Here is a 27,474-nt window from a genome sequence, read left to right as displayed (position 1 = left end):
CTGAAAACCGAGTGGGCGGCACGGTGGCCCCTCAAAAGATGTGTCCCGTGAATGCGACCAGATTTGGAAAAGGGGCCTTTGCAGATGGAATCAAGTTATGGACCTCGAGATGACATCATCCTGCGTTACGGTAGCCCTAAGCCAATGACTGGTCCCAATGACAAGAGGGAAGTTGGGACACAGAGACACGCACAGAGCGGGGACCACGTGACAGAGGCAGAGATCAGAGTGAGGCATCCACATCCCAGGGGGCACCAAGGACAGCCTGGGGCCACCAGAACTGGGGAGAGAGACCTGGGACTGATCCTCCCTCGGACCTGCAGAAGGGACCAGACCTCCTGCGGCCTGGGCCTTGGCCTTCTGGCCTCCCGGACTGTGAGGGAATAAACCTCCACTGTTTGCAGCCACCCAGTTTGTGGGCCTCCGTTACGGTGGCCACAGGACGCCGACCCAAGTGTGATGACCAGAGCTGCCGGGGAAGACGGCACGGTGGTGTCGGGTCACAGGGGTGGCCCAGGCCCTGGTGGCAGGCCAGCTCCGGTCTCGTCCCTGCAGGGGCCACTGTGCTCAGGTGCCTCTCAAACCCTGGCCTGGCCGTGTCGCCTCCATCCCGGCAGACGGTCCCACTTCCCGTTGCAGTGGCGAAGGGGGGATCCGAGCGTGACCCGGCACCCACCCCCTCGCCCCGCCGACAGCCCCGCCTGTGCCAGCACCGCCCACGAGGGAGTGCACCCGCGCACGTGCCACTCGGAAACGCCACCGGCCTCGGCTCTCCCGGCCACAGCTGGGGGCAGGAGGACCGAAGGCGACTCACGGGTTCCATCCGAGGTCCGCGGGGTTGATGTAGAGGATGCCGGCTCTGGAGACGGTGGCCGGGGTGGCCGTCCTCAGGTGGCTGATCTCGAACACCAGCCTCATGGTGCGGTTCAGGGGGATGCGCTCGTTGCTGGCCAGCGTGAGCACCTGGCGACGGGGAGGGGAACGGGCCACCGTCCCGATGGCGTGTCACACAGACACGTCTCAGAAGTCCGGGGAGGCCGGGGGTCCCGCAGGTACGCCCCCCACCCACCAGCCCCCCCGCCCCGGCGTTTCCGAGTCATCCTCAACGCCAGCCCCCGACACGGAATGACTCGAGAGGCTCGCAGATACGGGTGGCGGGGCGCACTTCGCTGTGATATTGAATTTGCTTTTTCAGACCGGGACCCCGCTCCTTCCCTGGGAATCCGGGAGTCCCTTCTTCACCCGGCGGGGGATTATTTTCTCAAGCTGCTTCTAGATGAATCCTGACACCGTTTCTTCCCCCCAAGGTAGGAGCCGTCCTTCCTACGCTATGCTTTCCATGGCTGCGCCCCGCCCCCATTGCCGCCCCCAAACGTCCGAGGCGGGCCCACGCGGGGCTGCATGGCGAGGGGCGCGTCTTGTGACCTTGTGACGGGGACTTTCGGCCCCTCCCCCGCCCCGCTCCGAGTCCCAGTCTGTGGCAGCTTCTGTCTGTCGTGTGTGGTGGTGGTGAGGGGGGCGTTTCCCGTGACACCCCCATTGCTGCGGTTCTGGGGGTGAGCTCTGGAATGCAGGAGCCCCTCCAACCTTGTTGTCATCCATGACGGTGTTGAGAGACTCGATCCACATGGGGTCTATATCCCCGTCCAGGACGATCCACTTGGGGCCGTCGTGAGTGATGTTGGCCAGGTCCCGCATGATGGTGGAGAACAGGCCTGTGAGAGGCCGGGGCTGGGTGAGCGGGGTGGGGTGGGGGGGTGTCTCAGTGGCCCCCCACACAGGGCCTGCAGCAAGCCAGGTGCTCTCTGAGGCCACAGGGGCTGAGACAGTTGTTCATGGGAGTGGCCTGTCCCCTGCTTCGGAAGACATGGGGGCTGGGGAGGCCTCGCGGGGGGCTGGGGGAACGCTGGGCTCCCGGCCTGGGAGGGGGTGCATGGAAGCTCTGACGGGGAGTAGGCAGGTCTCCCTAACAAGCAGCGTGCCCCTCCCTCCACCTGGACCGCACTGGGGCCCCTACCGGAGCCCCAGCCTCTCTAGCCCGTTCTCCAGTGGCACTTGAGTTCTTTCCATAAAGCGAAAATCTCGTCAGGACCCTTCCCCGGTGCCCATGGCTCGGGGCTGCTCCAACCTGCCTTTCTGGGGTGGGGGCCCCTGCTCCCGTCGGCCTGCTCAGGGCAGGTCTGCCGATGCCCAAGGGTCCCCCGTGCTTGTGCTTCCCGGCTGGTCCCTGCCCAGTAGAGCTCTCCTGTGCTCTCTGGGCTTTTGTCATTCACCGTGCGTGCCCTCCCCGCCACCGCCAGACCTGCTGGGGGTCTCCCCTGGGCCGGCCGGGGATGGGGCGACGTGCCGACACCTGCTCCTTGCACGGAGCCTGGAGCCCGTGAGCGGCCTGGGACGCCCGCTGGGGACCCCGCGCGCCCACGCAGCCCGCCCCGCCCGCTGGGGACCCCGCGCGCCCACGCAGCCCGCCCCGCCCGCTGGGGACCCCGTGCGCCCACGCAGCCCGCCCCGGAGCCACGGTCTGCGGTACCGTCTTTCCATTCCCTGGTCGCTGGGTTGATGATGCCGAACAGCTCGTCGCAGGTGACGGCCTTGGGGTCCAGGTCCACTGCGACCGGCTTCCTCTTCAGGTTCTGGTAGGTCTTGTTCAGAGACTTGAGGACCTGGGCAGAGTCGGGGTCACTCAGGACCGACCCGGGAGGTGTCGACTCGGAACCCAGAACCCCTGCCTGGACCCGTTCTGCTCTGGTGACATACTGGTGAGTCTGTGTCCCCCGAACAAGGACCCGGGGGACGGCAAACGCACTGAAATTGTTCCTTTCCGCAGACAGCAGAGAGCTGCTGGCCTCGGGCCCAGGCCGGGATCAGGAGAGATTCACTTAGTTTCCCCGGAGTGAAAGCGATGCGCGCCCACGGGGAAGACAGGCCGTAACTGGTCCACCCAGAGCGGAGTTCTGAGGACACCCGAGGCTATTTCGCGTGTGTAGATGAGCATGTTCCTTTTTGGTAAGTGGGGTGCAGACAGTTCCTGCCTTCTCGAAAACAGTTTGCTGTGAGCGTCCCCCACGCTGTCAGCCTTTGGAACTCATCTTCAGTAAGGGCGTGACGACCCATCCTGTGGGCATCTAGCTGAACACCTGGCTGCTTTAGAGCAGCGGTCCCCAGCCTCTGTGGCACCAGGGCCTGGTGCTCCTATGGGAGTCACTGCCCGATGATCTGAGGCGGAGCTGAGGCGGTGATGAGCGGCTGCAGACACAGATGAAGCTTCGCTCACCTACCTGCCACTCACCTCCTGCTGTGCGGCCCGGCTCCTAACAGGCCACACACTGGGTACCGGTCCACGGCCCAGGGGTTGGGGACGACTGCGTGTGAGTTTCCCGGAGTTTGCTGAGGTACTAGCGACGCGGGCCCCCAGCCCCTGCTCTCGCCATGCCCCAGGCGGGGGCAGCACACTGGAGGGTGGGGCGGGGCTGTCCCCAGGAGGCAGGCGAGCCGGGAGGAGGCCCCATCGGTGGGACCAGGGCCTTGTGGCTGCTTCTCGCCTCACCCCACCCCCCCACTGTTCCCCGCATCATGGTTCCCTTCTCGGCTCGTGACACGTTTCCTGTTGGGGGGGCCTCCTGGGATGCACTGGGCTGAGGTCCCCCAGGCCCGGGGAGGTGACGGAGGGCAACCCGCCAGCTGCCCTCCAGCGCTGTGCTGGAGGCATGCAGGGCGCTGGGGCGAGCGAGGCGGGGAGGCGGTCGCGGCGGGCACGTGCCTGGGACTTGCCGCTGCCCGCGTTCCCGATGACGAACACCGAGTGGCGCACGTGCAGCAGCTCCTCCAACTGCACCACCTTCAGCACGAAGCTGTCCTCCGCCTGCAGCCTGAGCTCCAGGATGCTCTGCTTGATGATCTGGGGGAGGGGCGCACACAGGTTGGGGCGCTGGGCCTGGGCGCAAGGACCAGGCGGTGCTTCTGGGCGGGGGAGCCCGCTGTCCAGTGGGAGATGCTGCCGGGGAGCAGTGGCCCTCCTCCAGGGTGGACGTGGTTCCAGCTTCTGCCACGGATGCCGCCGAGACCTCCATGGGTTTGCCCGAAGCCCCTCAGTTTTTCTCGAGACGCCCCAGCATTGAGAGAGGGCTTGCCAGGACCGGAGAGGCAGCTGGCGGCCTCGGGGGGTTCCTCGTGGCAGAGGGAGATGGCCGCATGTGTGTGTGACCGTCACGGGCCGGCAGATGGGGCCACCCACCCCGGCGCTGTGCCTGCCACTCGGGTACCAGCCTGACATACGGCAGGTGTGCTGGGCCCCCGGGCTGGATCCAGGCCCAGCCGTTCCTACCTTTTCAAAGTTCAGGTCCCGTTTCCGAGGCACATCCAAGGCCGGGAAGAGGTCCCCAATCAGCCCCATGAACACGGGCAGGTCGTCGGTCACGATCTTGGGGATGTTGAAGTCCCTCAGGGCCCTCATGAGCACCTGGTCCTCTGCCCGGCTGGGGTCGCCTCTCTTCAGGGAGCCGGCCACCACCAGCACAGACTTGATGGCCCGCAGGCCCCAGTCATAATGATCCTGCGGGCGGAGGGCGCGGGCGCCCGGTGTGAGCGTGCCTTCCCACGCTGGCCAGCTGGCTGGCTGGAGCTGCCGGCCCCCGAGCAGGGCCGGGACCGAGGCTGGCAGCCTTGCCGGCACGTGTGCAGCCTTCCCCGGGCTGGCGGGGAGGTGGCCTGGGCCGCCTGCGTTTCAGCCCCCACACGCCCCGGCCTCGGGGTCCCGGGAGGGCACCAGCACACACCTGCTTGGAGAGCAGCTCTTTGCACAAGGTGTAGAGCGTGATGAACTTCCTGGCCAGAAGGCGGGCGTCCAGAAAGCCCTCGGCCACCAGCATGATCTCGCAGATCAGTTCAAAGTCAGGCACGACCATGGCGCACGGCCTGGAAGGCCGGCGGGGGGTCCACCTTGGCTTCTCTCCCTCCTCGCCCACGCCCTACCTGCCTGTCCCTGCCCAGGTGCTCTCCTCGTCTGTGCACCTCACCTGCCCCGAGGACCAGGGCTCTCGATCCTAGGGCCGGAGCCGGGATCCAAGCCCCCTCTTCCCCCCACCCCTGCCCCTGCCTCCCATCTCTCTCCGGCCTCCACAAGGTGCCTCCGGGCCCCACATTTGCTCCCCTGGACCCTGCCTCCCACTGCCTTGCACCAGTGGGCAGGCTGTGCCTCCAGCGGGGACCAGAAAGGCAGGACAGGAAGAAGTGTCTGCGCTTCGGGGGGGCCCCGGCCTGCTGGTCCCGTCTACGTGGGGAGCCTTCGCTGCACCAGGTGTCCTGCCCTGGCCCTGCCGGCTCTGCCCCTGCCCAGCGTCCTCGCCCTCCAGGCCACGCACCTGAACAGGGCCTTTAGGTTCTCGGGCAGCTCCGTGCGCCCCGCGTACCCGGGGTTCATGGTGATAAAGATGCCGACGGTCGGAATGAGGCTTATCATCTCCCCCAGGAAGTTGAACGTCTTCTTCTTGGCCCGAATGGCGTCCTGGACACACTTCACCTGGGCAGCCGGTGTGGGGACGCGTTAGTGTGGCAGCCGCCAGCTTCGCCGCGTCACAGCGTGTGGCTATGGCGTGTAGCGGACGCGCCTGGCCTTTTACATTTTTTAAATTGAGATACAGTTACGGGTTCACGCGTGGCTGTGAGAATGCCAAGGAGACCCCGTGGGCCCCCCACCCCCGGTGACCCCCAGGGGACCACCTCATGCAGCCAGGACGTGTCCGTCACTGCGAGGGCCCCTCCTGCCCCTCCCTCCCGCCCCCGGCCTCTCCGAGACCCACGCATCCCGGGTCTGTAACGCTGTCACGTCATCAGCTCTAAGCGAATCGTAAAACAGGTCGCCTGAGATGGGCTTTCGTCACCGGCCACGTGCCCTGGAGGTCCCCCCAGGCTACTGCTGCGTCACCGCGTGAAGTGCTACCGCCTGGCCTTGATACACGCCCTGTTCCCGCTCCGGCAGTGACCCCTGGCAGGACTGATTACGGCCAGCCCCATGCCATACGGTCTTTAAGGAAGTGGGACTCGGCCACATCTCAATTTCAGGGATCATTAGGGCCTGCTGCGGCGGCTGCAAACTTCCAAGCCACCACGGGAGGGCGCCCCACGTTCACGGTTAAAACCTCTCACAGGCCTGCCTTCCAGGACTCTGGGGACCATCCTGCAACCAGCTCACACTCCTGCAGGGCTCCCGGCTGGGGCCGGGACCCCTAGAATTCCCCGCTGCCCCCGCCCCGTGCGAAGCCTCGCCGGCACATCACTGCTGCTCCCATCCGGTCAGCAAACACTCAGCATCTGAAACAGGCTCTATGCAAGGATTCCGGGGGCCGTTCCCTGCTTGTGGGGGCCAGGAACTCTGCTGGCGCAGTAGGGGTGGGGTCCCCAAGGCCGTGGCCAGCACGGCCTGCAGGTCCGGGGTGAGAGAAGTGGAGGGGCCGGCTGCCTGCTTTCGCCCCGATCTGCCAGCTGATCCGGGTCCTCAAACCCGTCCTACAGCTGGAGAGTTTAGATCACCGCCGAGCACACGCTCGGGGCACCGGGTCAGTCAGTCTAACCCGGGCTGCACCCCCGGGGTGTGGGTCTGAGCAGCCTGGGCTGGTTGCGCCGCATCCACGCCCCCTGCTCCTCCCATGGCCCGTGTGACCGCAGGGGCTGTCCAGCCCCGGCCACCACCTCGCCTCACGTGTGGTCCAGAGGCTCCGGCTGCGGGGAGCCCGTGTGTCCTGCCTGTCACTGTCCTTGCTTGCAGGGGCTTTTGGAACATCAAAGTTGATTTGGACCTCGGGAGAGCCCAGCGGTTCTCAGGGTGGCAGGGGGCTCCTCCAAACATGCGGGGCGGGGCCCACAGGGCCGGGCTGACACGGGCACAGCGCTGCCCCCACCGCGGCCGGCTCCCTGCGTCCCGACCTCCCCAGCGCGTGTCCTGCGCACCGGGCCTGGGTGTTCCCCAAACAGCAGGGCACACCTCCCTCTTCTTCCCGTCCCCTCCCAACGCCCTTGTCTGACAACTCCCTGCGCAGCCTTCGGTGCCCAGCGCCGTGGACAGCTACACGAGGCCCTCTGTCCACGTCACGCCTCGTCACCCGCTATGGCTGATCCTCACGCTTTCCCTTCCCTCAGCCCCCCAGAGCGCGGGGCCCTCGAGGACAGGGCTGGGTCTCGCTCATCTCTGTGCCCCTCAGTCGGGCTGAACGGACTACCGGGGCAGACGGCCCACGCCCGCAAAGCAGTGAGACCCCGCACTGCCCCAGAGCCCCGGGGGCCGAACCTGCACGGCGATCACGGACAAGACTTCCACCGAGATCCGGTTGAACTCGTCGAAGCAGCCCCAAGCTCCCGTCTGGGCCAGGCCCTTGTAGATGTTTCCGCAGGACTGGAAGGGGTGGGCGAGAGGGGACGGGACAGATGGGGAGAGGAAGAGGCCACGAGCTGGCCGGACGAGCGCCACCAGGAGCCCCGCCCGCCCCTCCAGCTGCCCTCACGGTCCTGTCACAGCTGGGGACCTGGGGAGGCTGGCGGGCAGGACGGCCCGCTCCCCAGAAGGGGTTAGAACCGCACTGGGCTGGGTGCCAGGAAGAGCCCATCTCCCTGGGGGACTTGCACCCAGACCCCCCTGGGCTGGGGGCTTTGCCCAGCTCCCCGAACTGGATGCTCGGATGACAGCGTTTGTTTAAAATGCAGTTCTTGTGTTTCTCCTAGCACACAAAGACGGGGCTTTCCTGGAAGGTGGGGGTGGGGAGCACCCCCTTGGCAGCTGAGTCACAGGAGGACTCCCCCACATTTGCGCACAGATCCCTGGGGAATACTTAACTCTTAGGGGAGCAGCCTCAGGTCTCCCTTTACTGAGACCCAGGAGCTGGTGCAGGCCGGAGCCTGAACAGCCAGGAGCGGAGCTGGCCCCTCCCCAACCTCAGCAGGGGTCCCCTGACTGTGGGCTCAGACACCGGACACGAATGGGGAGGGCAGGCCCCCTGCAGGCCAGGCTCCTGACCCTGGCGCCCACCCCCGGCCCTCCCGCCAGAGGCTCTTAGGCTTGGACCCGGAGAGTGTCCCCTCTCCTGGGGACTTGGAGGACTGACAATGTCCTGCACGTCTCCGGCCACCGCTGGGACCCCCTGCTCCCCTCTCAAGGCCGCCTGGACATCTCACTCAGCAGCCCCCCGACACACGGCAGAGGCACTCGCTCTGTCTGGAGTCCCCGGTGCTGGGAAAAGTTTGGAAGCCTGGTAGGGTGGGGCCACCTCCATGGGCAGGGCAGGCCTCTGGGGCTGCAGCTGTCCACTCGGGGAGCCTCTCCCAGACATGCCTGCCTGCTCAGGAGAGCCCGGCCTTCCAGGAGGGCCAAGGCCGCCAGCAGGGGCTCAGCGGTTGGCCTGTCCGTGGGCTGGGCCCTGGGGGCCGCTGGGCCGTGGGGGCTGCAGCCTCCTGGGGCGGGGGCTCTGTTTGCTCCTCCCCTCGGCCGCCGCGGGCCTGGGTGTGTACCTTGTAGTCCATCTGCTCCGAGCAGTTGAAGACGTACACCATGGTGCCCAGGGCCCGGCCCAGGTCCTTGGTCGTCTCTGTCTTGCCGGTCCCCGCGGGGCCAGCGGGGGCTCCGCCCATGATCAAGTGGAGGGACTGGGTCAAGGTTATGTAGCACCTGCAACGGGCGTCCGATTAAGTCCAGCGTCCTTCCAACACCACTCCAACCACACCCTCTGTGCCCGCAGGCAGGGGCGGCCCGGAGGTGACTGAGGAGTGCCAGCGGGGTGACAGGGGGCTCTGGGGAGGCGGGCGCCGCCGACCCATTGCTAACAGTGGTTAACGCCCCCTCACGTCCACCGAGGGTCATTCCAAGCGGCATGGGTCTGAGTGCTTTTCATTGTTGAATAGTTCGTGAGGGTCGTGAGACGTTATCCTTGGCCACACAGCTAGGGGCCGAGTGATGGAATAACACGGTCCCCAGGGCTGGGTGCCTGGCAGGCAGGTGGCAGGACCGACCCTGCACATGGGTCCCCTCTGACCCAAACGCCCAGTTCTGTCAGCCTCAGCGGGACACTTGGGGCGATGATTCCGAGAGTCGCGGGGAAGAGTCCGTGGGGAGCATGTGATGCCCTCTCCTGAGTCATTCGGGGACAGGCCTGGCAAGCCCTGGACAGAGGCGGCCGGTGCGTCCTCACCTGTCGGTGAGCGGGGTGATGACCAGCCGCGGCGTGTTGCCCAGGTACTCGTAGGAATACTGGATCTGGGCGTCGCAGATGTTGGCAAAGCAATGCTTCCTCTCTTCGTCCCAGCGGTGCCGGAGCTGGGACTGCCAGGTAAAGGCCTGCGAGCTCTCCACCTGCACAGGACCGGAGCCTCAGAGGCCGCTTGTCACCAGGCCCATCCCTGACCGCCAGGGGTGCTCCCGGCCCTCCGGTCCTCCTCCACTGCAGGGGTGAGGGGAGGGTGCTGCCAGGGAGTCCTCCCACCCCCTGGGAAGAGGCACCGCCGGGGGCTGGCGTCCCCGCACCAGGTTCCCGGCACCCCCTGCAAAATCTCGTGCCTTGGCCATGATCATTTTGGCCACCACGTCGCGTGCGTGTACGTCGATGGTGCAGATGGTCATAACCTTCATCCTGTCGCCGGCGCTGAGGTTCCCGATGAGCAGGGTGATCAGGGCGTTCAGCTGGCCGATCTACAGGAGTAAAGGCCCTTCGCTGGGACGCCTTGCGGTGCCTAAGACTCATGGGGAGGGCGGTCCCCGGACCACGTGGGTCCCTGGGAGCTCATCGCATCCTTGCTCACGATCATCAAACACAGAAGGAAGTTCTCGGCAGCCCCCAGCTGGGGGTCGGGTAAGCCGTGGGCCGGCCTCCTCCCACGGTACCGCTGAACCACAAAGTGATGCAGCAGCAGAAAATCGAGTGCCACGGGAGGACGGAGTGTTAAGTAAAAAGGGGATTTTAAAGCCATCGGGCAGCTTGTACATTTTTATATATGAGTCCGTTAGGTGCACACAAAAAAAATTAGAATGCTATTCTGTCACATGTACTCAGTGTATGTAATATTTTATGTGACATGCATTATATCATGTAGTCAGTATCCATTACGTACGTCAAATATTATTGGAATGATAATCACATGAGAATATGTCGACGGTGTTATATCTGGTAACGGGATAGGCAGCTTCTTCTTCCACTTAAACATAATTTTTAGTTCCTACATTTCTAACCAGGAATCTTTTTTTTAAAAAAAGGCTCGCGGTAGCACTTGATGATTTCCAGATAAGAAGTGAAAGGTCCGTATTCGTGAGGTGGACCCTCCCAATTGGGACTGCAGGGGTTGCCAGGGTCTGAGGCTTCGGGCCGGCGGAAACGGTGGCCCCCGGCGTGACCCGGGGTGTTTCGGGTGGCCCCTGGGCCACACACCTGCTTCTTGTTGTAGTCCTTGATCGCGTTCTCGTAGCCTTCCTCCAGCCGTGCGAACGCCAGGCCCACCTCCGTGGTCCACCAGATCTGCGTGCACGTGAGCGCCACCTGGAAGCAGCCGGGCCGCCCACCCGCCCAGTGAGTGGCCTCTGCGGGGACCCGGGGCCACCAGCCCCTCCCCGACACGGCCGACCTGGGCTGGGTAGTCGAAGATCCACTGCTCCCTCGGCTTCTCCTCGTAGGTCACCACGGCCTCGGGAATCTCGTGCCGGAGCGTGGCGCACATCCGGTCCAGCACGCGGTTCAGCCACACCTCCACCTGCGGACGCAGCACGCCGGCCACGGGCCGGGAGTGCATCTAATCCCCGGGCCTCGCCTCGTTGTAGAAGCCCCACTGCTCGTGGCCGCCGTCACCCCGGGGGCGGAATGTCAAGGTTTCTTAGAGTGGTAACAGCCACCCCCCTTGAAAAGTGGGGTGGGGGAGCCCAGTGGCACCGGGTGAGGCTCTCACACGCACACTTTTTCTGGGCAGAGAAGGGAGGAGGTCCAGAGAAAAGTCTAGGAGGAAAGACGGGCTACACCTGAGGCCCTGGAGCACGACTGGTGTTCAGGGACACCGGATCGGTCCCCGTGTCCCCGGCGGGTTCTGACTAACGGAGACCCCACCAGCTGCTCAAGTGAGTCGTCCGGGGGTCGGAGCCCACATGGGGACAAACCTGCCAATAAGTCTCGTCTGTATTTTAAAACGCAAACCCTCAACTAACGGCCACCAGGGGAAAATCCAAACGGGATGGTCGTGTGGCTTTTTCTTCTAAACTACAACTTCAGGCTCTTGCTGTGGTCCACGCTCACGTCCGAGGAGCCCGGTGTGGGAAGCAAATGGGAGCACACTGTGACCGGTGGACCGAAGTGGACAGAGGTGGACCGAGGTGGACCGAGGCCCAGGCCCGCCGACTCCGCCAGGTGGGCCAGAGCGGCCGGAGCAGCCAGGCCATGTGGCCGAATCTCCGGCTTTCTTGCGTGAGGTTTTTTTTCCCTCCAAGTTAAATTTTACTTGGGCTAATGTCAAAATCGGTCCGGTCGCTTGATCCATACTTGGGCAACGGGATGGGGGGGCGGGGACGTTTGCTGCCAGCGGGAGTCGGCCTGCCCGGTGGCTGACATGGTTGCTGAAAAGGGGCCCTCAGTGACCCATCAGGGCGACGAGGCCGATGACCAAACAGTACGAGGCGTCCGGTCAAGGGCGTGTGGCCGGCTCGCACACTCACCTGCCCCGAGAGGTCGCACTCGCGGTCAAAGTCCATGTACTCGTCCTCCTTGCTGTACATGCCCAGGCCGAATTTGAGCGGTTTCTCGTTGGCATCGAGTCTGAACTTGAGTTTGCAGAGGCTGTCGAAGAGTTTGGACAGGTGGCGGCTCACCTGAGCAGGGAGAGAACCCCGGAGTGAGGCGGCCCGGGGGCTCGAGGGGTACACACAGCCCACGTTGCTTGGCGGCGGCTCTAAGCATCTTTCCCTTTGGGGGGGGTTCGCGCCCCCTTCTCTGACCAACGTTCAGCTCAAGTTAAACCAACAAAGAGAACGGGGAAAACCGCCCTCGGGCTGGACACATAGGCCGGCCCAGGGCCTGGCTGCAGAGACAGAGTCTGTTCCCAAGTCCGTCTTCCCCTTGAGGACGCCTGTCCCCAGCCATCGGCCTGTTTCCCTGGGTCGCATGCTCAGACTCTAATTTCCGGGTCACCCTGGTGTATCCCACAGCTTCGTGACTGAAGGGGGACACGGTCACCCCACTTCCCGTCGTCGGTGGAGCCCAGAGTCCCACGGGCTTCCTGGCACAGCCGGGGCCCCGTGCGGTTGCCGGTGTGGACGACCTCCTAGACACGATGAGGGGACATCCGGGGACCCCCCTCCCCTCACCCCAGGCCTGGGGGCCAGCGCGAGCCTGCTGGACGGCGGGGCCGCCTACCTCCACGGGGTCATTTCCGTTGGAGAGAATGTCCAGGAGGTCGGCCGAGGAGACGAAGTAGAAGCGTGGGAAGGCCAGTCTCTTCGTCTCCAAGTACTCGGCCAAGGCCTTTTCGCACACGGCCAGGCTAGGGAGGGCGGCGAGGCTGCTGAGGCCACCTCGGCAGCGGGTCTCTGCCAGCCCACCCTGTCCTTGCTGGGCCGACGGCCTGGGACACCCCGCTGCCATCCCCAGCCCCCCATTTGATTTCTCTGCCACCCCGAAGGGCTCACTGGCTGCCGGCCCCCGACCGTGGCGTCTCCGGCTGGACGGGGTATGGTTTGATCTCTGCAGGCCTTGCACAGGCCCCCAGGGGGAGCGATGCGTGAACCCGTGCCTCGGCCGGCAGGGGCGCACGTCCCCGGTGTGGGCGGGCGTGGGGACCCACCTCTTCTTCAGGTCCTCCAGCTTGCTGTAGAGACCGGGCTTGTTGGTGGCTTCCACCACGTTGGGCGTCTTCACGGCATCTGCCATCAAGGCCTGGGAAGAGAAGGGGACGCCGAGGGGTCAGGGGCCCTGTCTCCGCCAGCATCGCCCGGTCGGGACGGCCGGCAGGGGACGGCGGTCGCGGCCACCTTGAACTCCAGGTCGATGTGGTCAAAGCGCTGGCTGTCCTCCGGCAGCTGGGCGCGGATGTCCTCGGAGCCGACGAAGATGCTCTCCAGGTGGCTCCACGTTCGCTGGACCTCGAACCAGATGGAGATGACCGCGTCCGCCGTGGACAGCTTCTGCTGCCAGCTCGTCACTTCCTTCAGGAAGTGGGACAGGTACTTGGACGTCATCAGGTTCTGCAGCTGCACCTGGTTGTCCTCCAGCGTCTCCACCAGCACCTCGTCTGACTTGAGCAGCATGGTGCCCGTCCGCGGGTGCGGCTCGTGCTCAAACTCCATGGTGGACCAGGTGCTGTCCAGGGCCTTCAGCACCTTGCGGGAGGACAAAATCACGTCAGCGAGCCCCTGGCACGAGGCGCTGAGAGGACCCCGCGTCACCTAGAACAGGAACGAGCCCCACGTCGAGAAAGTTCCAGCAGCAGCAGTGACGACAGCCGTCGGCAGACGATGGACAGACCACGCGCGGTCCAGCACACAGCGGGGTCTTACTCAGCCACAGGGAGGAACGAGGCCCCGACACGCGCTACCACAGGGACGAGCCTCAGGGATGCCACGAGACCCGGGTCGCCCGCGGGCGGGGTACCTTCTCCATCCCGGACTCCTTCACTGCCTTGTCCACAATGTTGCGGACCTCGTCCTCGTATTTGTGGAGGTTCAGCTGCAACAAGTCCGCCAGGGTGGTGTCCTCTGACATCTCGAATTTCACCTGCAGAGAAAAATGGGCGTGTTCACATTTGGCCACCTGTGCGCCGGCGGAGGATGCCCTCGTCCCTCACGGAGAGGTGGAGGGAGCGGGTGGAAGGTCGAGGCCCCCGTTCGCTGGGACCGCTCCTCCCGGCCTTACTTCCCCTCCAGTCATGACCGCGGACGGGCAGAACTCAGCTGCAGTGGACCGAGTGTTCCCACCACATTCGTGTCCCCCAAGGCTCAGAACACATGCTTATCTGGAAATGGGGTCTGTGTGGACGTCAAAGATCGCACGACGAGATCATCCCGATTAGCGGAGTGGGACCCAGCATCACAGGGGCTGAGCACCTGCCTCGCCTCCCTGAGGGCAGAGGCCCTGCCCCCTCTCTCCTCGCACCCCTGGCACCCGGGTGGCGTCTCTGCCCAGGTGCTATTGGATATGGTTTTGTTCAGTGTTTGCTGACAGTGTTCCTGCTTGTCTTCCATGGGTGTCAAGGCCAGAACCCCCCACGAGGCCACATCCCTGGGAAAATCCAGGCACTCGGAGTCTGTGCTTCTGGGGTGCATGGGGACCCGGGGAGCTGTTCATCTCCCCGATTTTCTGAGCCCTGTGGACATCTAGCCTACGACCAGAGCTGGCTACACATTTTGTGGGACTCAGTGCAGGATAAAAACAGTGGAGCTTTTTGTTGAAAATTTAGAATTTCAAGATGGCGACAGTGGAGCGTTCGACCCAGCTCAGGGTGGCCGCGAGCGCCGAGCACTGTCACTGCCCAGGTCGCATGTGCACGGAGCCGGCTTTGCCCACACTGGGCTCTAGCAGCACCGGGCCCTCAGCACCGGATCGAGCAGCCCGGGCCGCCCCGCCCCCCGGGGTGGGGGCAGCACCGTCCATGGCCAGGGCCAGCATTACCTGGGTGGCCTGCATGAGCTGTTGCCAGTGGCGGCTGCGGATGGCGGGGTTCTGCAGCTCGCTCACGGCACGCAGGGACGTGATCATGTTCTTCACCGTGTTGTCCAGCCCCACGAAGGCATCCCAGGCTTTCATCTCCTTGTCCAAAGACCTCACGTCTTTGGCAAACTTCTTGCAGTCGATGTCCATCTGCTCCACGTTGATATCTTTCCACTTGGTGGTCTTCCAGTCGTCGATGCTGGTGTTCACCTGCAGGGGGAGCACTCACTGTCTGCTCTCGCAGGGGAGACTCAGGAGCACGCCTGGGCCACCTGCTGCCACTGCCTCGGGGAGCAGATGCCAATGAGGGCTACTTAGAACGAACAACAGAGTTTGGTAAAGGGGGTGGATGTCGAGAGAACACAATCCCATTGTAAAGATACAGCTCAAAAGTTGGCGGTTCAAGTACACGCTGGCAAAACCCCGAGGTGGGCCTTGTCACTGCTCCCTAGGACCCAGCTCCCCCCTACTTCTTGGTGCAGCCACGGAACTTGGCCAATGAAAGGTGAGTGACGCCTGACGCCCCCGGGGGCTTCGGGGGGGCAGGGGAGCGTTTGATTGCCAGCGCCGGACTCAGGGTTCTCTGCGCCCTGGCGGCCGTGGCGATGCGCTACCTAACGTGTTCTGACACGCAGCCTGGAAGGTCAACCTGCGGAGGGGTTGCTCAAAGCTGGGGTGCGGGCTTCACGTGAAGGAGAAATGCCCTTTTGTTGCTAACTCTACAGAGGCCTTCAGGATGTTTGTTGCTGCGGAGTGACCTCGCTTATACTGACTGACGGGAAGTGTGAGAGCTGCCATGCACGACGGCGTGCGGCGGGACCAGAAGGCCCCTGGACGGAACGCGACCAGGGGAGGACACAGAGCACCAGGCAGCCGGTGGCCTCTGGGTGCGGGCTGAAGACGGCTACGAGGCGGGCAACGCTCGTCCACGAGAAGGTCAGGGGCTGTCGACGGAGGTGCTCGGGGCGGAAAGGCCTGGGCCTGACATGCAAACATGTCAGATAAAGACCAAACGCGGGGTGTTCACCAGGGATGGGCCTGGACAAGAGCGAGGCGCGAACCCTTCACCGCCGGAGGAAACTCGGTCCCTTCTGCTAGGTGTAAGCGGCTTCCGAATCCTGTTATCGTAACAGTGTCCTGGCTGGTCGGTTTTGGAGAATTTTTCTTGAAATCGCCTGATGGTAAATGCTTCTTAGTATCTCCTGGGAAAGGTGCGACCTTTATTCTGCCATCTAGGCTCACTGCTGTTTACGGAGGGAAAGCGCGGTACCCAGTTCCGACTCCCCCACTGTGCTCTGTAACGTCCACACACACGAGGCCCTGAAATCCAGCAAGGCGTCAAAAAGTGCACATCAAGGGGCTTCCGTCTGCATCGCCCCCCTGCCCCTCCGTTTAGGGGCACCTGTAAGAGAGCCTGGACACCAAAGATTTCCCTTCCCCCCTGTAAGAAATCCGCAGACTCAGTGTGGCCAGGATGGAGGCATTTACGACGTTTTACTGTGACGTAGTCACAAATAAGGTAAACGGGGAGACAGAGCACAGGGGAACCCTGCATGTCGCCAAGCAAGCGCCTGTCCCCCGACTGGCTCACGGAGAAGATTCGAGTGCACTTAAAGTCATGCTAGTTTCCTTTTGCGGGGAGGGGGATTCGACAGAGATTCTGACGTTCACTCAAGAGAATAAGAGAGAAAAAGAGCTAAAGTAACTTTGAAAATCACGAGCAACAAGGAGCGGGGCTGGCGGAAGCCGACACTGCACGTGGCCGCCCGCTCCCTCACGACGACACCGATGAGCACACTGGGTTCCCGCTTGGGGCGCCCTCGGGGCCCTAAGCCTCGCGTCTCCCTGAATATCACCCCTCCACCGCCTACTCAGCTCCTCACTCCCCCGGGGGGCCGTCTTAGCATCTGACCAAACCACAAAGTCTGTCTGCGTTTTTAAAAAAGCTCCCGGTTCTTCTAGCTCTGCCTGTCACTCCCAGGTCCTCCCTCTTACGAATAAAAACAATCCTGGCTACGCCACAGTTCATAAGACAATAAAAAAATCATTCCTATATTAAGGAAAGACTTGAGAAGTTACATTTCTAAAGGGGCAGAGGAGGGGGCAAAGGGGCCTAACGGAAGGAGGGTGTCTGTGCTCCACTCAAAGCAATAAGATGTTGATACCAGTAAATGGACAAATCACATGTGACTCTTGTAACACGCAAAGCATCCACTAAGAAGATGAGACGAGGCAATATACTCGAAATCAGTATAGATAAATCTATGTAGATCTGAAAATGTTCAAATAGAAGAGAAACACAGGACTAAGAAGCAGAGGAAGCAAAGGGAAAAGTAACAAAAGGGGAAACTTAAGCCCTGACACGTCGATACGTATCTTAAATGCACAGTCTAAATACATCAATTCGAAGACAGAGATGGGCAGAGCGGGTGAAGAAGCGTGACGCAGTCCCCTGCCGTCTGCGAGGAACCCATTTCACATACGGTGGCCTCGGGAGGCCGAAAGTCAAAGAACGGGAAAAGGTATGCCATGGCAAATGCCAATCAAAAAATATTAACCAAAAAGCCGAAGTAGCTATACCGATATTAGATGGAGTCACCTTTAATACGAAGAAAATGACTAGAGACGAAGAGGAACGTGACATAATGAAAAGGGACGACCCGCAGGACGACATCGTAATCCTAACTATGAGAGCAGCGAGCAGCAGGGCCTCAAAAGACCCGAAGCAAAGGCTGAGAGAGCTTGCGGGAAAAACAGACACATCCATGTCACACGGGGGAGGCTTCACACGCCACCCTCAGCAGTTCATAAAGTTGCCAGACAGAAAATCTGAAGGAACGAGCAACACAGCCAACCGACAGGGCCCAACTGACATATATGGAACGTTCCACCCAGCAAAAGCGGGATATGTGTTTTCCCCAAGCACACATGGACCAATCGCCAAGATAAACCATGTCCTGAGCCATAAAATACAACTCGACAAGTTTAAAATAGCTCAAGTAATACAGTATGTTCTCGACCACAGTGGAATCAAACCAGAACCCAATAACAGAAAGGCAACGGGAAAATCCCCCAACATTCAGGTTTAAGAAGACCCTTCTAAATAATCCAAGGTTCAAAGAAGAAACCTCAAAAGAAATTAAAAAAAAAAAAAATACATAGAACTGAATGAAATATCAGAATATGTGGGACGCAGCTAAGGCCAAGCAGTAAATTTCATAATACTAAATGCTTATATTGGAAAATTGGAAAAGTCTGAAATGCATAAAAAATCGAATCGAGAAACTGGAAAAAGCAAAGTAAACCCGAAGCAAGTAGAAGGAAGGAAATAATAAAGATAAGGTCAGAGATCAGCGGAAATAAAAGCGGTCAAACGATAGAGAAAAATTATTAAAATAAAAAGCTGGTTCTTTGAAAAATCGATGCAATCGATCATTTGTAAAGTCCTGGTACCACGGACGAAGACGGCAAGAGGCAACCCACGAGTCATCGAGACCAGGAAGGAACGAGGAGACGCCACCGCGGCCTGCGGCCCTTAGAAGTATAATAAGGAAAAACTGTGACGATTTTACCCTTGTAAACAAAACGGTGTAGAAAAAAAAGAAAGAAAGAAAGAAAGAAAAGGCCACAAATTAATAAATTCACTACCAAACTTCTCACGACAACGGACATAGACAACCATCAAAGAAAATGAATTTGGAATTAAAAATCTCCCAAAAGAAAAATCTCCAGGCCCAGATGTTTTCACTGAAAACCTTACCAAACATTTAAAGAAGAATTAATACCGATTTCACACAATCTCTTCAAGAAAATAAAAGAGAGAACATTTGTCATTTCATTCATGAGTCTAGTATTGCCCTGATACCAAAACCAGACAAGGTATCACGAGAAAACTGCGGACCCAAATCTCTCATGAACGCAGATGCAAAAATTCTTGACAAACTATTAGCAAACTGAATCTAGCAATACATGAAAAGAATTACATGCCATGAAACGGGGTTTATTCTGATAGTCAAAAATCATTCAATGTAAATTACCCATGTTAGCAGAGTAAAGAAGAAAAATCATATAATCACACCAGTCGGCACAGAAAAAAACATTTGACAAAATCCAACTCCCATTCATGATAAAAACTCTCAAAAATAGGAATGGAGAAGTACTTCCTCAACTTGAAACTTTATAGCTGATATCCTACTTAATGGTGAGACATTTTCCCTAAGACTCAGAACAATACAAGGATATCTGCTCTCACCACCCTTATCCAACACAGTACTGAAGTTCTGGCCACAGTAATAAGGCAAGAAAAATAAATAAAGGACCTACAGATTGGAAAGGAAGAAGATAACATCATTATATACGTAGAAAATCTTTACAAAATCTACCAAAACAAAACAAAACAAAACAAAATCCTAGAACTAATAAGCGAGTTCAGCAAGGTTACAAGATACAAAATCGACACACACACACAAAACCCCCACATACTGGTACATACCAAAATATCCACGTGGAAACCAAATCAAAAACACAATGCCGTTACAATCACGTCAGAAAAAAAAAAAGAGAGAAAAAGGGGAATTCTTAGGTATAAATCTAACAAGCCATGGCTAAGATCTGTATGCTGAAACTTTGGGCGCTAACTGAAGGAAATCAAGTAAGTGGGGAGACGTGCTGCGTTATAAGACTCGGCACAGCGACAATGTCAGTTCTCCCCAAAATGATCGATGGGTTTACTGCAATTCCTGCAGAAACCCCAACAAGGTGTTCCGTGGGTACAACAAGCCTATTTTAAAATTTACATGGAAAAGTACAAAGTCCTGGGACGGCAGAGCCTCCGGAGGAAGAGCCGAGCGGGAGGGACCACTCACTCCACGGGGCTTCGCAGGTGGCCGCGGCTGCGCGGTGCTGTGGGCGGACAGGCATGGGGATCAGGGGGACAACACGGAGAACTCACACGCAGCTCCACGCAAACGGATTTTGGACGATGACGTGAGAGGAATTTGATGGAGGAAGGACAGCTTTCTCAACGAATGGCGCTGGACCAATCGGATGTCTCTGGGCAAAACAATGAACCTCGTCCTCGACCTCGACCTCACTGCTTAAGCCAAAAATTGACCCCCCAACGGGTAACAGATTAGAACGTAAAACTGCAAAACTTTTAGGAAAAACACAGGAGAAATCTTCGGCACAAAAGGCATGACACATAAAAAGAAAAACCAGCAAACTGGACGTCATTGAAACTAAAAACTTTTGCTTGGACTTCAAAAGACCATGTTGAGATGCGGGACAGTCAAGCTACAGACTGGGAGGAGCTGCTTGCAAATCACGGATCTGACGAGGACCAGCTTCTAGGGTACGTGAAGAAACCTCAGAAGTCAAGAGTTTGTTTTGTTTTTTGTTTTTTCTAAATTCACTTAGAAAACGGACCACAGACGTGAACGGTGTACGGAAGAGGATGCACAGGTATCAAACGAGCTCATGAAGAGATGCTCACCGCCACCCGTCAGCAGGAAGTGCTCCTGAAAACCAGAGGGTCTTTTTTTTTTTTTTTAAATAGATTGGCTAGCATTCCTGCTTTTTAAAAAGCTTTTCAGGAGAGGTGAGGTGTGAGACAGTGTGAGACAGCAGCCCCCTGAGCGCAGAGCAGAGGGAAAAGAGACGCTTTCGCAGCGACCCATCCTGGGGTCACTTGGGTGCTGCCATCAAAGACCAGGAAACCAGCTGTTGCATCCTCACGACCAGGGGCTACGGGGAACCCCCGCCAGGGCACTGGCCCGCCCCCGCCCCGCCCGGGCGCCTTGTCGCTCACCAGGACGATCATGTCCCAGAGCTCCTTCAGCAGGAGCACCTCTTTGTGGCAGGCTTTGAGCTGCTTGTAGTCCGGGACCGTGACCTCGAACAGGCTCCCGGACTTGCACAGTGCCTCCATGCTGCTCTCCATGGCTGTGATGCTCTTTTGTTGCTGGGGGCGGGAGAGTGAGGAGGGCGGTGAAGGGCTGCCCGCCCCGCCCTTCAGGGCCAGCAGCTGGGACCACAGCCTCCCCTCCCCCGCACAGACACCCCCTCCCCGCTTCCCACGCCTGACGGGGAGGGGGGCAGCGTCTTCTGCACGTGGGCCTGGGGACCGAATTTCCACTCTGCTCTTGAGATTTCTGGTTTCTCGGAGTCCCCCTCCCCCATTTATCTTATTAAAAATGTTACGAGCAATGTCCGAGAGCTTTGAAAATAAGGACAACGTAGCTAAGCAAAGCGGGGGGGAAGAGTGTCACCCCCAACCGCACGACCAGGCGTGGGCTGCCACGGACGCTTTCGTGTCGAGTGTGTGTGCGTTTCGTGGACACAGGGTGGGCACCTGGGTGTATGTGCACAGCCTCTAAATGGGGCCCCCCCCGGAGCTCTGTGAAGGGGCCAGCCTGGGCCCCCCACCACTGGCGAGCACCCTGGGGGCCGAAGGAGAGACTGGGCATGGCCACACTGTGGCTTAGGGCACGGGACATTAGAAAATGGCCATGCGGAGAGGGTGGGGTCTTGGCCTTCAGGAGGAGAGGACGTGCTGGGGCTCCCTGTGCTCACGCCTGGGCACCGTGGTGGGGGGCAGGCACTGCGGGTGCTGCGCTCCGTGCAGAGGCAGTGGCGGTGCCTGCCGTGCTCCCGGGCTCCCCGCCAGGCCCCGAGCGTGTCCCCGGGGCCCGAGCTCGAGTAGGACTTGCCCGTCGGGCGCCGCCGTGGACTGCACGCTGGGAAGTAGGGGGCGAGGGGCAGGGGCGGTGGGTGCTGCTGGGCCTGGGGATGGGAGACTGCCGAGTGGGACGGGGCTGGGGACTGAGGGCGAGGAAGCGGGGAGTGGGAGCAGGAGTTTAATAGGGTGTCGGATGGAATTGTGCACTGTGGGAATGGGGGCTCCTCTGAGGAAACTGCTTAAGAATGACAGCCTGAGCAAAGACGAGGAAGCGACAGGGTCCCCAGAGTCAGCACCCGCCTCACCCCTGAGCACGAGTACCTTGTTCAGGGACCTGTAGGGGTCAGGGTCGTTGAAGGAGAACGGGGCTTCCTGCCTGAACTTCTCCCTGAACTCGTGCTGCTTGAGCTGCGGGTGAGCCAGGCGGAGGCGGACGCGTCACACGCCTGTCCCCCGGCCCGGCCCCGCCCCACCCCACCCCGCCCCCGGTCGCTGCACCTCGAACTGCTGGCACTTCCGCCTCAGGATGTTGACCTCGTTGGCCTGGAGGGGCGCCACGTTCTGTTTCACCTGGATGGCCAGCTTCTTGGTGTTCGTCCACTGCTCCGGCAGCTCCTGCGGCAGGTAAAGGCCAAGGCCATTCCTTTTGTGGTTCTTTTCAAAACTTTCCCCTCTGAAATAATTACAGACCCACAGGGAGCTGCAGCAATAGCACTGACTGTCCTGTGTGCCCCTCCGGGGGTGACACTGAGACGGCCATGGTCCAATGGCCACACAGGCGACCGGCTTCGGCGCGCTTGTTAGCCAGACGGCCTGAATCCATTTGTGCACCTGTGTGCGCATGTCTGTGTGGGGCACATGTGTGCACTGTGCTGCGTGTGTGTCTGCGTGCATGCACACGTGCATCTGTGTGGGGCACACGTGAGCACGTGTGTGTGCACGTGTGTGCACGTGTGTGCACGTGTGAGTGTGCGAGTTCATCCCTCGTGCCGAGTCCTGCAGCCACGGCCACGACCCCCTCACAGCGCTGCCCGTCATCCTGAAGGTGCTGCCCGTGTTCTCTGCGCCGGCCCGCGCCACCCTGTCCCTCGGCAGGCGCCCGCTCTCCATTCCCCGAATTTCGCCCCTTCGAGAACGACTTTAACAATCAGATGAATTTTTGTATTTTCCAAGTCCTCCGCACTTGGGAATATGTTGTACTCACAATCATAAAGTATTTTAAAGGAAAAAAATCCCAGCGCACGGATTCCGCGCCCACAGGTGGGCGTGGTTTCGCGTCCTTCCGCGGTTAACTAACGGATTCTCTCGGCAGTGGCGCCTCACGTGACGTCACGTGGCCCCTGCATGGGCCTGAGCCCTGGGGACTGACCGCACACACTTCAGACCCCCGTCCTCAGCCGGGCCCTGTGAGCCCTCGTTTGGGGTCAAAACACAACCAGCAGCTGGCGTCGCCCCAGCCTTCCCGCTCCTCCCCGCTTCGACCCCGAATCTGGTCAGCCCTCTGCTGTGCGGTCTTGGGCACTGGCTGGAGTCAGCGCCTACCGGCGGGGGGAGGGACCCTGTGTGACTGGACACAGAGCCAGGAGGACAGGGGAGAGAAGGAGAGGCAGCAGGATCCAGGAGGGGACTGACGCTCCAGGCAGCGGCTTCGGGGCCCCCACCCCCAACCCCCACCTCCGGCCAGCGCTTTGGTTCTGGCAGCTGACAGTTTCCAGGTTAAGTGCAAACTGCAGGCCAAAGGTGGCTTCAAGCCCTGTTCCCTCTGCGGCCTTGATGCGGGCGCCTGTTTGTCCCTCGAGGACACAGGAGCTGGCTGGGAATTCCCAGAGCAGCGGCCCCACTGCCCTTTGGGAGTGGAGGGTGGCCCCTCTCTCGTCCACTGCCGTGGCCCCAAATCGCCCCAGCGCCAACCCCGATCTCTGTCCACCATCCCTCACGCCCTAGGTCCACCGGGGCCCAGGAGAAGGGACGTGAGGCATTTTCGATCCAAGGAGGAACTCCCGGTCCCGCCTGGAGGCCACCTCCCTGTCCCGGCTGTCCCCTTGCATGGGGATGCCGTGCCTAGAAGGGGAGGTCTAGCCTGCAGGCCATGCCTGAGGCCTTGTCCCTAGTCGCCCCCCCTCCCTCCCCCAGGACAGAGCATGGCGCCCGGCGCCCAGCCCGTCCACCTGCAGCTTCGTGTGCGTCTCCTCCGGCATCTCCTCCCCGTAGGTCTTGAGCAGCTCGATGGTTTGCTTCAGGGGCTCAAACATGGTGTCGGTCGCCGCCTGCCTCTCCTTGACCTTCATCAGATGCCCCATCACCTCCACGAGGCCGTCGTAATCGCCCTCCTTGAGGGGCTTCTTTAAGCCCGTCCTGGCGACGTTCATGAAGGTTTCCAGGTCGCTGAGGCTAATGGACGAGAGGACAGCCTATGAATGGCTGCGGCCATCAGAGGCGGCGGGCTGTGGGGAGGGCTCTGCCGAGGGAGGGAGAGCTCGTGACACCCCAGGACGCCTGCTGCGTCCCCGCCTGCATGTCACCCCACGCCTCGTCGGTTCCCTTCACACTGATCGGCAAGTCCCAGGGTAAGGCCACATCCCAGAGGCCTTCGGGGTCTCCCGGGTGGCCCTCAGCCCAATTACACTCTGTCACAGCCCTGACTGCCACCCGTAAGCCGTGGTCACTGGTCCATTCGTCACGTGTCAGGCCTCCCTGCCAGGCTCTAGGCCCCTAAGGTTTCCTCGGCGTCCGGCATCCAGACACCATTAGCTCCTGGTAAGCTCCTTTGTGCCAGGCAACCCCTTCCTGCTGGGGCCGCCGGCCTCCGAGCCTGCCCTTCGCCCCCACGCCTGTCCTGGGGGAGATGCCCGGCCGACACCACGCGGGTCCACGGGAGGCCATCCGCGGGCGGCCCCCGGGTGTGACCCACCTGCTGACGACGTGGCTGCTCAGGTGGCGCTTGAACATGAAGCTCCAGCGCTTGATGGTGCTGAGCAGGGCCTGCTTGAAGGGGCGGCAGTCACACTGCAGCCAGCCGCTGAACACCTTGGTGTTCTCACACCTGGACACCTCCTCGTACAGCCTCTCGTAGGAGTCGATCTGCAGAGCGCAGCCTCCGCTCAGCCGCCATGGGGACGGGCGGCATGGGGCAGAGGCCCGCACGGCGCCTGGGGAACATGCGTCCTGCCTCCCGCCCCCTGGGGCTCCCTGCGCCCGGCTCAGGACAGTCCATCTGCAGGAACGTCATCGGGCAAGGCCCGCGGGGCTTCTGAAGACCAGGACAGAGGGAGAGGTGGGCACTCGGCCCCCTTCGGGCTGCTCGACATCCTCAGGGCTCAGATGCCCCACCCACCGTCCACACCGCGTGCAGCAAGACAGGGCCGCCCGTGCCCAGCCCCGTGGATGGTCACTTCTGCTTACTGGGCAGCCGTCCCTCGCCCGTGCGTCAGGGAGACGGTGGGGGCTCATGCGTTAACTACATTTTCTTCTTTTCTATATTCTTGATGCCGTGGCATTTGGTGACTCACTGACTCTGGAGGGGAGCCCCCCCCCCACCGCTCTCTGCCACCCCCCTCCCCCAGGGCTGGCTAATTCCTAGAGGCAACAGAGGATTCCCCAAGGGAACCCACAATATTAAACTGAAAATCCACCGACCTAGGCTCCCACACAGCCCCCTCTCTACCAGCTCCACAAGCTCCCCAGACTTTAATACCCCCGTGAACTTCCTCGCCGGATCATTTCCCGCCTGGGGCACCCTCACGGAGTCAGGATTCAAGCAGGGCTGGGCCACTAGGCCCTCCTCACTGCATGGCCGAGCCCTCTCCCCTCTCCCCACCTCCCCATTCCCACCCTCCCCAGAGAGCCTGGAAGGAGCAGCACCCATGCTCCCCACCCCACCCCGCTTGCGGCCCTCCACAGCCCCAAGGCCTCCTTGCCCGGGGTCCCCTCCTGTCAGGCTCTCTGGGAACTGGAGGTCTCAAACTCATTCACAGTGTGCTCTCCCTCACTTTACACTGCACCAGGTGACCAGTGGGCTGGAAACACCTATGCAGAGGAGTGAAACACTCAGCAGGGTCCTAGCGCATCCCCACTGCAGCCCGGGGGCCGGAGCGGGGTCTGGGGCCAGGTCCTGGCGCATCCCCACTGCAGCCCGGGGTCTGGGGCAGGGTCTGGGGCAGGGTCTGGGGCCAAGGAGCCGGGCGGGGCCGCACCTGCTGCTGGAACTGTGCCAGGGTGGGCGGCGCCTTGGGGATGGCCTCCTCCGCGTGCATCTCCAGGTCCTCCGGCGTGAGGGCGCGCCCGTAGGTCAGGAAGGTCCTCATGGACTCCTGGAGGTCGTCCGTCCACAGGTAGGAGTACCTCTCGAACGAGTCCTGGTACTCCTCTGCCTCCTTCATGGCGCTGACCACCAGGCTGGACATCTCCTCCCGCATCTCTATGAGGTCCGTCAGGTCCTCCAGGTCCGACTGGAGGGGGCGGGGCAGAAGCAACAGGTGGGCGTCTCGCCCCAGAGGGCGGCTTTCGGGGGTGGAGGCGTCTCTGACCTCTCGAGTGTGGGAGCAGGGACGTTCGTGGGTTGGCCACGCTGTCCTTTGAGAAGACATGCTGAAGGGGACTTTTGTCTGGGACCCAGGACGACTTGGGCACGGGTTCGCTCACCGTTTCGTGTGCCAGGCCAGGGTGTAGCATTGGGGATGGGGACAGGGCTCACACAGAGGGTGCGGGCCGGGGTGGGGTCACGCGTTCCGCAGAGTCACAGAAACGAGAAGTCAGGACTCTGGCCCCTGCCTTAAGGCGTAATGGGGAGCAGGCTGGGAAGTGCTCCCTGAGAGCTGGTGGGCAGGTGGCAAAGAGCAGGAGATGCCTCAAAGCACAAGCAAAGGCCCTCGGACTCGGATGAGGAGCGGAAAGCGGCCGGCCACGCCTACAGCAGGGAGCGCGGGAGGCCCTACAGCTGGGTCTTTCCAGCTTCAAGTGACAAAACCCCAGCCGAACTGGTGCGCGCAAAAGACTGTTAACTTTTGGCTCATGTAACTGGAGAATCTCAAGGTGGGGTGTGTGTGTGTGTATTTTCTATATCTTAAGATGCTTTGAAATCTTAAAAAATCTTGCTCGTTGAGGAAAAACTGCCCCTCCCAGGGCTAGCCAAGTCTAAGAGATCGAAGGCCCAGAGGGCCACCAGCCCATCCTGGGCCGCCAGGTACCAGACAGCTGGAGACAAGCCTTGTGGCCCTGAGCCCAGGCATTATGCAAACTGGCTGTCCCAACGCTGTCCCCCATCTTGCCCTGCCTTTCCCGCAGAAAGCCCAGCAGAGACCCTGGCCCGGGCGCCCGTCGCTCCCTCTGCTGCCCCCTGACTAACCCACCGCTTCCGGTGGCCGTGCATGGCCACTTCTCCAAGAAGTGTACCAGCACTGGCTTCTGCGTGTCGCTGTTGACTCCGCAAATTACAACCTCGTGGGTACAAACGAGACTGGGGGGCCCGCACACGGGGAGCCCACACACGGACCCCGCTTTGCCGTGCCCTCCCGCGTGCAGCCCCATCAGCAGCTGAAGCCGCCGGGGCCCAGGATGGCTGCCGGGGCCGAGTGGGACACGCGTCCTGCTGGAGCCCACAGCACAGGACGGGCCTGGCCCTCGTCGGCCTGAGCGGGGTCCCACGTTCGTGCCAGAGCTGCTCGCTAGTGGCAAACTCGGTCCCGAACTCCGGAACAGCACGCTGCGTGCGCTTAATCCAGACGCGTGGCCTTCCTGCGTCTCAGAAATCCGCCAGCTGTTTCCTCTGCCCGGAAACCCCGCCTCGCCTTCGGGGCTCAGCTCCCAGTCAGCTCCTCTGTCCTCGGCCTCGCTAGGTACTTCCTCTTGTGACCTCACCTCATCACACACACACGTGCACACACGCGCATGCACATGTCTCCCTTACAGTGCACGCCATGTTGCTGTAAATTCGTTATTATAAATAACAAGTAATAGTTATCGAAAACCTCAAACAACGCAGAAATGTATAAAATAAAAAGCCCTCGTCCTCCATCCCCGCCCCGCCCCGTATCCCGGAAGCGCATGCTCCTGACGGTTTGGAGCGAACCCACAGAAAGGCAGATTCTCGCGTGTTTAAATGAATGAATGAAATATTCTTAACATTGCTCCACGGCTCGGCGA

The 27,474-nt window shown here is 60.9% G+C and overlaps 1 protein-coding gene across 12 annotated transcripts in view; it reads right to left on the bottom strand.

The window, feature by feature from the left end:
* Positions 1-27,474, bottom strand: part of DNAH17 (dynein axonemal heavy chain 17) — a 106,213-nt gene that overhangs the window by 47,749 nt on the left and 30,990 nt on the right. For 9 of the 12 annotated variants that reach the window (XR_005652146.1, XM_039859625.1, XM_039859620.1 and 6 more), the window contains 25 exons: positions 25,527-25,781; positions 24,245-24,414; positions 23,502-23,724; positions 21,832-21,948; positions 21,655-21,741; positions 20,464-20,616; positions 14,619-14,867; positions 13,602-13,724; positions 12,983-13,330; positions 12,796-12,887; positions 12,369-12,495; positions 11,672-11,824; positions 10,597-10,722; positions 10,404-10,511; positions 9,539-9,670; positions 9,174-9,334; positions 8,497-8,653; positions 7,283-7,387; positions 5,361-5,518; positions 4,776-4,914; positions 4,325-4,552; positions 3,761-3,898; positions 2,531-2,663; positions 1,588-1,715; positions 815-963 (listed from right to left, as the gene is read on the bottom strand). Coding sequence is in view for 11 of the 12 variants with exons in the window: in XM_039859625.1 (XP_039715559.1) it covers positions 815-963; positions 1,588-1,715; positions 2,531-2,663; positions 3,761-3,898; positions 4,325-4,552; positions 4,776-4,914; positions 5,361-5,518; positions 7,283-7,387; positions 8,497-8,653; positions 9,174-9,334; positions 9,539-9,670; positions 10,404-10,511; positions 10,597-10,722; positions 11,672-11,824; positions 12,369-12,495; positions 12,796-12,887; positions 12,983-13,330; positions 13,602-13,724; positions 14,619-14,867; positions 20,464-20,616; positions 21,655-21,741; positions 21,832-21,948; positions 23,502-23,724; positions 24,245-24,414; positions 25,527-25,781 (3,959 nt within the window). In the remaining variant the exon portion in view is untranslated. Of the gene's footprint in view, positions 1-814; positions 964-1,587; positions 1,716-2,530; positions 2,664-3,760; positions 3,899-4,324; positions 4,553-4,775; positions 4,915-5,360; positions 5,519-7,282; positions 7,388-8,496; positions 8,654-9,173; positions 9,335-9,538; positions 9,671-10,403; positions 10,723-11,671; positions 11,825-12,368; positions 12,496-12,795; positions 12,888-12,982; positions 13,331-13,601; positions 13,725-14,618; positions 14,868-20,463; positions 20,617-21,654; positions 21,742-21,831; positions 21,949-23,501; positions 23,725-24,244; positions 24,415-25,526; positions 25,782-27,474 lie in introns of all 12 variants that reach the window. The other 3 variants (XM_039859619.1, XM_039859618.1, XM_039859622.1) reach the window with 3 other exon arrangements.

The sequence above is a fragment of the Pteropus medius genome, unplaced genomic scaffold, assembly GCF_902729225.1.
Source record: "Pteropus medius unplaced genomic scaffold, Ma_sr-lr_union100, whole genome shotgun sequence".
In the NCBI taxonomy this organism is placed as follows: domain Eukaryota; kingdom Metazoa; phylum Chordata; class Mammalia; order Chiroptera; family Pteropodidae; genus Pteropus; species Pteropus medius.
Note: the sequence above shows the minus strand (reverse complement) of the source record. Positions and strands in the feature narration are given on the sequence as shown.